Source organism: Priapulus caudatus, unplaced genomic scaffold (assembly GCF_000485595.1).
Source record: "Priapulus caudatus unplaced genomic scaffold, Priapulus_caudatus-5.0.1 Scaffold3, whole genome shotgun sequence".
NCBI classification, from domain to species: Eukaryota; Metazoa; Priapulida; class Priapulimorpha; order Priapulimorphida; family Priapulidae; genus Priapulus; species Priapulus caudatus.
The window spans coordinates 78,488-88,933 of NW_014577064.1; the positions used below are offsets into that span (position 1 = coordinate 78,488).

Consider the following 10,446-nt stretch of genomic DNA (forward strand, 5'->3'; position numbering starts at 1 on the left):
TTTTACGAACGCTAAAAAACATTAAATTATTATGATTTGAATAATTAATTTGCTCTGTATATATAGTCAGAGCATGTGTATCGTATGACATACGTGCTTTGATATAGTGAATCTCAGACGATTATGAGATGTACAATTCTCATTGAATAAAAACGTTATTGCGTATCTATATAGGCGATATGCGCAGTGATAAAATGACTGCGGAATGATAAAATTGTAATTTTATTAGATCTACTCGATTAATTCATTTTATAAATGTTTTTGCTTAACTTTGTAAGCGCGGGGTTATGTACGTACGGGTTATCTCTGTTCATGCATCCGCTTGGTACCGTACTTGTATCCCACCAGCTTGGCCAGATCATATCATCTCGGGCTTTCACGACCTTGAGCGCGTGTCCCACACATGCCCCCATGATTGGATGTCTTGGCATCCACGTGATGTTGTGATGATGGGAGTCGGCCATAACGTGTTGTGAGACCAAAACATTAGTATTGCGCGTTGACGGGGTTGCATTGTTCGTTTGTGTAAATCTGTGATAAGATTTTTGAAATTAGAAATCCATATTTTAAAATAGCGAACCGCGACAATTTTTTTGTCATTAAGCGGGAAAGCTGTAATGGTGGCCCCAACACAAGTGTAATGTGGTTTGTCATCTCATGATTCATCGTCGTGGCGGGAAAATGACCATGGTAAGGCTTTTGTAGGTAGAAAGTAAAGTCCGCTCAATAATGTGACGTAATTAAATAATTCCGTAGTCTACAAAAATATCGTGTGTAACATGGTAACCAGCGTGGCTGTCCAGACTGTTCGTTTATCACCCTGTGTCGACATGCCAAACAACTTCAAACACCAGGCACTCGTGGCCAAATTCTAGCTTGCCAGCTGCTGATGGTGGCACTGGTAGGCCCTACTACGTACTAGGGATTAGGGTTTTAACTTTTGGTCGCAGGCTAAATTTATTCAGCATTTTCCTACAGCACACGGTTATCAGTGCACATCCACTACATCAGGGATGAAAATTAACACTCGCCCAGTCGCCAGAGGCGAGTGGAAATAATGTTGGGCCCCAGAATTTCATCGAAAAGGTCACTACGTAATGCGAGGTTTGTTTATAATCAGTACTGCGTAGGAATTAATATACTGACTGTTTCACTGCTATGATTACGCCCACTACGGGTTCAGTGCTATGATTACGCCACTAACGGGTTCAGTGCTATGATTACGCCACTACGGGTTCAGTGCTATGATTACGCCATTACAATTTGCTCACCATCATCTACAATTTTGATACATTTTTTGACCACTAGAAATAGAATGAAAACTAATTCAATCTATGCTAGGAATAGTACTGTATAGTACTAGTAGTAGTAGGAACACGTTGTCACAATGTCGTCATGGGGACGGCCATATTACATGTTGATTCCAGCCTGGTGAAAACCATGTACGGCACTTTGGAGTGTTTTCAATAAAATATATATGCTAAATAAGATACGAAATCTATTTTACTACCAAAAGTCTTTAATGTGTTCTAGGCCTACTCTCTTCACCTATTATTGGCCGACAATTTCCCGTAAAGCCGTCCAAATACTCGTATGTCAACACACACTGGCTGCTGCACGCTATAGCTGCTGCACACTGACACATAAATAAATAAATATTTATTATATTATATATATTTACATAAATAAATAAATATTTATGTGTCAGTGTGCAGCAGCTAGCGTGCGGCAGCCAGCGTGTGTTGCATGATGAGCATTTGAACAGCATTTACAGGAAATCGTCGGCAATAATAGGTGAAAGAGAGTAGGCCTACAGAAACATTAAGACTTTAGTAGTAAATAGATTTCGTATTTATTTAGCATTATATTTTATTGAAACGCTCAAAGTGTCTGTGGGTGAAATGTAAACTGGGATCTCATTGGTTCAGGGCTGGGAACTCAGCCAGTGAGAGCATGTGTTGTATATGGTGTTGTATCTGACCATAGATATATATACAAGCACATGTGCATGTTCATATGTTTCATGTGTTTGTATATCTATCTACTATCTGACATTGCCACAGATCATTGGGAAGGAATGTGGGTTGTAACATGGTTGTAAAACAATCCAATGCAATCTAATAAAATTTGTGAATCATACTAGATAATATATTTGAAAAAAATAATTAAATATTGATAAATGATTTTTCAAAATCATGCTATAATTATGCACAGTCTGTCTGTAAAAAAGTAATATATGTAAGCGGATATGCTCTGTCTTGTTAGCTGCCTGTTTTTATGGCTGGTTTGTAGAGTGATATTTTGGGAAATATAGATAATTCAAGGTGTTGCTGCCCCACAGCCGAAAACAAAAATTTCCAAGAGACGATCCCAACTTGCGGCGCCTTCGTGCATAAGCCTGGGCCTCTAATTTGAGCTGGGCCTTAATAGTTTTAACTTTAGGGAGCCCAGGCTGGCTACTCACATTTTTGGGTAAGTTTTCAATCATTACAGTAGTTAAACCAGCAGGGCGAGGGGTTGGTTTGATATATGCCAAGGTAGGCCATAGATGAGATTAAGCAAGGTCGGTGTGATATATTTATTAATTAATTTAACCTTAACAAGTTAACATTGAATTTTATAATAATGTACTACACTCAAATAAAACTGATTGGTTTTGTATGTCTGTGCGCCTCGTTGGTAATCATTAACTAGTAGAAGCTCCGTTGAGAATCGCAGAGTATCAGCTATCGCTAATAGAAGAATGACTGTGCATTAGAATATGCTATGCATATGGCCCGTAGACCTACAAATGAGAAAGTAGTGTGCTGTCTGAACTTATATTACAACATGAATTTTTCTGATACAATAATGTCAAATATAAGGGACGATGTAGAGCACTGCTGTACATGTATATATGTAGCACTATGTGCTAAGAAACAGCCTGTGGAACTACAAGAAATTTCATCACTATTATATATGTATGTATTCTTATAATAAGCCCTGGATAATCTTAAATTCTGTCGAAGAAATTAATTTTACTCGAACTATATCTGCATATAAAATAAATAATAAAAATAAATAAGATAATTGAATTGCAAGGACATCTTAGTTTTTGCCTCAGTTCAGGATAGGGTTAATGACAATTGTTAATGTTTAAAGAAATGTATTTTTTAGTACATCATGACAATACATTTAAGACCATAATACATACATGACAAAAATATAAGCAGGTAGCACAATAATTTATAAAGGTAACAAATTATTAAGAATGGCAGGACTTGGTGTGTGTTCAGATACATGTCATGTATGCCTTGTATCACTTTTATGAAGGTGGAATACTTATTTTTGGAATACAGGATTGTACTGAGCACTATAATCTCAGAACCGGGATATACTAGATAATAATGCCCATTCAATTTTCTTTCAGAAGTCTTGATTATCCAACCTTTGCTGATCTCGTATTTTGTTATATCAGGCATAGTCAATCTGCTTGTTATATGTACTGAAAAGCTGTACTGAATGACAGTGCATGAGCACTACTACTATTTTTCCCAATATCATGTTGATTTGCCTCTCAGGGATGCACATGCTGCAATGCTAGCTTACTTTGCACAAGAAAGGGAAGCAGTTGCTACTACTGTCATGTCAGTGAGACGCTGACATGGCCTTGCCACAACGAAGGGCAAATCTGGGAAACAAACTTTATGCAACCACTCATCTTAAAAACAATGACTAACAATAGTTATCTGCCCTATTATTTTAGTTATACTGTAGAGTGTAGATTGTAGAATGATGGTGTTTCCTACGAATTAGTTCTTCGTTACTGACGACTGATCGCCGGTGTTGTGAATTGCACAACTATGTAACTTGGTTACTTTGTTGGCTTCTTCTAACCAATCTGTTCACGTCATATTCATTGGATTTTGCAGTTCAGTAACTTAGGCCTAAAAAAAGACGTTTGTTTCCGCTAACCCGACCGAGTCCATTCCATTTTAAACCGCCGTGTCGAAACTTATTGGGATTGGCAAAAAAAAATATATATATTTTTCAAAAATCAAAAAAATCCTAACGTGATATCGATCGTTGAATGCATTGATTTGACTTTGAAGTCATTATATTGACTGTTATAAGTATAAAAAAAGTATTGTTAGAATACAAAAAAAACATTTGATAAAAAAAAGTTTTGCCTGCCTACCGTGTCCAATTTTTTTCAGCTCGTTAGCGGTAACAAACGCCTTTTTTAGGCCGTAACAAACATTCTGATTGCAGGCCCTAGCTGGGCAGCCCTATAACCTTCAACAACATTGGGTGTGTTATGTTTTAGGTTTTGCATGTGTACAGATTGGACAAGTACCATGTGCATAAATGTGCAAACATGGAAGGCCAAATAATCTAAGTAGTTGACTTACAAATTATCAGGAGTAGATAATAGAAGATAATAGGAGTATTATCACCGCCGTATTATTAATAGGAGTAGGAAGATAATAGGAGTATAGGAGGATAATCAGGAGTAGATAATAGAATAGTCTTCTATTATCTACTCCTGAAATTATGTGCATGTGTGAACGTGTGTAGATACTATGGGCATTAGTTAATATTATATTTTTATAATATGGCTGAATGTACATTCCTTGAGAACTAACATTGCACCAATCTCAACGAAGTTTCTGTTTTATTACACGCTTTTTAAAATGAGACAGTTGACAGTTAATGCGATAATACTTGTTTGTATTAACTGCTGTCGTATTTTTTTTAACATATTTTGGAACCATGTATGGTTGTATTTTGACAGGATGAGTTTCATCCATTCATTGAGGCTCTGCTGCCGCACGTAAAGTCCTTTGCCTACACCTGGTTCAATCTACAAGCTGCGAAACGCAAGTATTACAAGAAGCATGAGAAGCGCATGAGCATTGATGAGGAGCGCAGGTGTAAAGAGGAATTGCAGGTAATGGGAAATATCCGTGATGAAATATCTAATTAGGGCGCACTTAGTTAATTGCTCCTTTCAAATAGCACAAAGGCATTGTGATAAGTAGCACACTACCTGACCAGAGAAATAGACAGTTTTAAAATTTGGTGCTGCCAGTAATTAGGAAGACCGAATTGTAATTTACATTATATAGAAAATATAAATGTTAGTTTGTGACATATTATATAATGCATGAAAATACCAGTCCAGTGCTCATAATTTTTATGGTTTGTGTGCATGTTTTTACTCTTAGTGTTTGTTTATGCTAATAGCATAACTTTAATTAGGAGCTTCCACTCTTAAGCAAGCAAAAAAAAGTTTAAAATTGACAATCATGTCAATATAGAGAAGGCAGCACAAGTAAGTGTCATCTATAAGTACAAACACTGGCAATTTACAGTTTTTTATTGATTTCTCGATATTGAATAATTAAAATAGTATATAGCTAGTGTTTGTACTTATAGATGACACTTACTTGTGCTGCCTTCTCTACATTGACATGATTTTTAATTTTAAACTTTTTTTATGCTTGCTTAAGAGTGGAAGCTTCTAATTAAAGTCATATTGCATTAATCTTTTACCCTATTTAATTAGAAAAATGTAGCATACGAGTCTAAGGTGAAATATTTTTGTTCCTTTTTCTCCACAAGTGATTTCGTGTGATTTTAAATTTTAATTCTGCAGTGCGAAAAAGTTGAAGTCAAACAGAAATGGGCGTCGCGCCTGCTCGGCAAGTTACGGAAGGACATAACACAGGAGTGCCGAGAAGATTTTGTGCTTTCAATTCAAGGTAACTGGGATTTAAGATCGCTTTTCATCAGGTTGGGCCAGGTGCTTAGCGGTTAGTGCAGCATCAATTTGTTCAGAAACAGCTAACATTCGATTCCCGGTAATGTCAATAAATAAATGCAGAGGGAGCCACATGGTAGGTGTAGTCGCAGTGTCCACAGTGGGTGTAGTGAAAATTCTGGCTTATATAGTGTCTGTGATTATTACCTGAGGGTCAGCACTCCCTGACTTTACCGCTTAATGACGCATGCACTGCAATACGCACAGCGTTCAATATACACAAGTATAGCTCTGAAAGGGTGTTGTGTGCACATATTATGTTCAGAATCCATTGAAAAGCTGAGAATAATTGTCAGCCTGCTTCTAAGTGTAGGGTCACTTACAACATTTGCCTAAGATAGAAGGAAGTTTCATCTAGGCGAAAATATTCCTGTTAACCAATGGTCGTCTCCCTTTTCTCGGAATAAAATAACGTCATTTACACAATGCACCTGTTTATTCGAGCTCTAGTAAACAGGTGAAGGGAAGACCACAGTATGTACTGAATGAGATAAATGTGTTTGTAATCCCACTTAGATTGCACGAAAAGAGCACGTTTACAAGATCTATATGTTTCAGGTAAACGACAGTCGTTGTGTGTGCTAAGCAATCCGGATCAGAAAGGTAAAATTCGTCGGATAGATTGTCTACGGCAAGCTGACAAGGTGTGGCGGCTAGATTTGGTCATGGTTATATTATTTAGGGTGAGTATGGAATGCGCTCTTTGTCAGTATCATCTTTGGAGAGGAATTTGAGTTTTAGTGCAAATCATGCTTAAATTGACTACGTCACAAATTTTCTATGGTCAAATTTGTAAAATTTTTATTGCCATTTTTTTACATTAAAAGTAAGAACTAAGGGGACTAAACGTATCGTCAAATTCTTACCTGATAAGATTGTTTCTCAACTAGTTAAAAATCCAAAAAACCTGGACGATTTGATATTAGTGTTCCTGGCATTAATTGCTTGATATGGGCTATGTATGAGTCACGAGTGTATGTTCACATCGAACAATATAGTAGAATAAGAAGTATAATGCAGCAATTTAACCATAAAAAGTGAACAGAATTGCTTATATTTTGTGGAAAAGTGGAAATATTTTGTTTATTTTTTACTATTTACGGTGACGTAATCACTTTAACTGGCATCAAAATTTGAACATGTCAAATAAGAAATAAGGTAATGTAAGGCAAATTAATTCGTAAGAGTGGTTTTTATGTATATTCTGTAACCTATTTGAAAAAAATTAGTAGTACTCCAATAATGAGATAGTCATATGGTATTGGTATTAAAAAAATCAAAACAAATACACAAAAATCTAGAGATACCTGTACTGCCTTAGGAGTACAGCTGTATACCAAAATAAGGAATTCTCCGTGTATAAAGGACATTACATGCATTAACTGATGGTTTCCATAAAAGTGAATTTATAATTTCTATAAAGCACAGTTTCAAATTGATGTTATGGTGTTTAAATGTGTCACGTGGGGTTTGGTGTATGGAATATGTGGATTGTATGTAGGATAATTTCATTTTTATTTGCTTGATATTCGAGCTTTATAAAAAATTGTAAATGTCGCTTCGTGCAGCTTTTGGGAAAGTATCATGAATTGTATGCAGCTGACAATCTTGATGTGGTTGCATTTGGGTATAAATTTACATTCGACTTCGAAACAAACCGAACAAAACCTAAATGTTCTGAAATGTTAGAAAATCTTGTCCACTAGGAGGCACCACCTTCTATATTTTACCAATTAGTTGATGCTGCGTTTCACGAAATTTTAGTAATTCATTTATTTAATTGAACAATTTGTTAAGTCAATAATATATTCATGTTTTGCTTATCTTACGTAGCATGTAGCTTGTTGAATGATAATAGCATTTTCCTTGACCTTGTGCATGCCATTTGTGCTCATGCACACATCATATCATTAAAATGACATTATTGTAGATCTATGTCTGTCTACTTTATGACATTGATATGTGATTGTTCTTAAAGTGAGGTATGTATTGGTGTATAAATTAAAAGTCTATATTACCTTATCAGGAAATTCAATTTTGTCTGGTTGCCTTACCTATGCCAGACAGTACAGTTTTCCCGATAGGTCACAAAAGCCAATATGCTTTAAGATTCTTCCGAGTTTTCAAATAACCTGCTATTTTCAGTATGTAGTCACATGCATAAAATTGCTATGGTGTGCTTTGTTTTCAACAGGCTGTCCCACTAGAGAGTACGGATGGGGAGAGGCTTGAGAAAGCACCCGTGTGTGCAAACCATCACCTATGTGTTAATCCTTACCATGTCAACATATCTGTTAGAGAGCTAGACTTGTATCTGTCGAATTACATCCTAAGAAGCCGTGAGTATTTCTTATTTGTTTACAGTTCTGAAAAATGTAGAAGGAATTGTTCAGGGAGCTGATTGTTTATGCAGGCAGTGTAATCTTAGTTCTTGTGTTACTTACATACTGTTGTTGTCCTGTTTTAAGTTGTATATATGTCCATCTTACATTTTAAGATAATTAGCAATGGCAACTAGAACATCTTTTTTATACTAGAAATGCATACCTCAATTCTTTGCATTCGCTCCTCTATGCTCTATATATAATGTACAATTTGAAAAACCTAGGAATGAGAGTGAACATGTTTACATTTTAGAACCGGTGATGATTGGTACTGAAAGTATGCAAAGAAGGCGTGACAGTGACGAAGAAGTTCTAAGTAAGTAGCGTCACAGCTAACGTGTCTTGTATGTGTGCCAGTGATCACATTTCTTTAGAGTTTTCTTCTGTTCTGTTCTCGGTTGCAATGGATGAGTACCACATGTCACCATGTTTGACACGTGGATATTAAACGGAGGATATGATATATTATATGCCTATTTTATTTCCTGGCATGCGGCAGTGAATGGCCCTTAAAATATGCTATATGCTACGACAGGCTGTTTGGTGCGCTCCCAATGTTATAATAGAACCTATTTCATCCTGTGATCATTTATTAACGTTTTGTGTTGATGTGTAATGCACCTGCCTCTAGCATGAGCGCAGTATGTGATGAAGGGCATATATGTGAATTATTAGCATGCTTGGTATGTTAGTATCGTTTATTGCTTAAAGGTCCAGGTGACTACCACACAGTCGCACTGACATCGAGTGAAGACGGTGTACACGTTGGCGGTGTTTATACGGCTGCCGAGCTGATGAGATGCACGCGGAGTACGTACCTACTTGTTACTGTTATTACCTTCTCCTCTTCCTCCTCCTCCTCCTCCTCCTCCTGCTCCTCCCTCCAGCTCCTGCTCTTGCTCCCTTCCCCCATTTTTCTTGTTTTTTTAATACTTTTTTGCCTTCTTTATCTTCTTATTCTTTTTCGTCGTCTACTTCGCCTTCTTCTTATTTTTTCCCTGATCCTATTCTCCTTCCTCTTTTTGTTCTGCTCCTTCTACTCCTCCCCCTCTTCCCCCATATTTTTTCTATTCTTTGTATTCTTTTTATTCCAGTTACATGGTTATGCTAGTTCATTTCCTGTTCCAATAAATTACGTATGAAGTGCAGCCCTTCTCTCCTAGTATTAGCTTCATATCGATAACTGCTCAAAAATATTGTTACTGAAAGAATTTCTGTGAGTTTTTGTGATAATTATAGGTATGTAGGGACATCATTGTTGTAGTGAAACAAAGAATTATTGTGACACAGATTTACTGTATTACACGCGCTACTTCTGCATTTATGCACGATTTCGTGAGTGAACATTACACCTTGGCTAAATGTCCCTGTTGTACTTTTAGTGTCAATACTGGGTCCTCAGAATGGAATTCCAGCCATAGTGAAAATGGAAAACCAGAATCAGCATGGTAGTCCCAGTTACCCGCCTGATCAACCCCTGGTCATCAGTACAGCCGGCCACCAGAGTAAGCAATGCATGCTAGCTGTGTTCGGTCACTTTGTGCACCATATGCAGGCTTAGATAATGCCATTGCACACGGGCACGCACACACATATTTAAAAAAAATATGCATTTATGTTTCTAATATCCTGTGAAGCACGTACACCCTGCTATATGTTGTTCACTTAGGAAAACCTGGTGTGGCAATTTCATGTACGGTCATGGATGTGGATGTAAGGCTTCACTGTAATTAAACAGTACATCTATCATTGTGGAAAATATGTGGATATATATATGTGTGTATATATATGGATTCTATGTGGAAAATGTTGTCGATGAAAGTACATTTAGAATCAGTCTAGATGCATCCATACATTAGCACACCCACTGGGCACACAATTTGCACACGTTTGTTCATTTGAAATAAGGTGTGGTGGGGTGAGGGGTGAGGGGAGGGTGAGATAAGGTGTGGTGGTGTGAGAGGTGGGTGGGATAAGGTGTGGTGGGGTGAGGGGGTGGTAGGATGAGGTGTGGTGGTGTGATGGGGTGGGTGGGGGATAAGGTTGGTGGCTGGAATGAGGTGTGGTGGGATGATCTTGATGGGGTGGGATGAAGATGACGTTGCTTCATGGTTGGTGGGTGTGAGGGTTGTGGGTCGGGGATGAGGTTGGTGGGTGGAATGAGGTGTGGTAGGGTTGGTGGGTGGAATGATGTGTGGTAGGGTTGGGTGGGTGGAATGATGTGTGGTAGGGTTGGGTGGGTGGAATGATGTGTGGTAG

General features: G+C 37.4%; 1 protein-coding gene across 1 annotated transcript in view; it reads left to right on the top strand.

Annotated features, from left to right (window-relative positions):
* Positions 1-458: 458 nt before the first annotated feature.
* Positions 459-10,446, top strand: part of LOC106820819 (nuclear factor 1 X-type-like) — a 27,004-nt gene continuing 17,016 nt past the window's right edge. The window contains exons 1-8 of the mRNA XM_014825393.1: positions 459-690; positions 4,775-4,930; positions 5,639-5,744; positions 6,362-6,486; positions 7,998-8,142; positions 8,441-8,503; positions 8,899-8,997; positions 9,570-9,692. Of these exons, the coding sequence (XP_014680879.1) occupies positions 658-690; positions 4,775-4,930; positions 5,639-5,744; positions 6,362-6,486; positions 7,998-8,142; positions 8,441-8,503; positions 8,899-8,997; positions 9,570-9,692 (850 nt within the window). The 5' untranslated portion in view covers positions 459-657. The remainder of the gene's footprint in view (positions 691-4,774; positions 4,931-5,638; positions 5,745-6,361; positions 6,487-7,997; positions 8,143-8,440; positions 8,504-8,898; positions 8,998-9,569; positions 9,693-10,446) is intronic.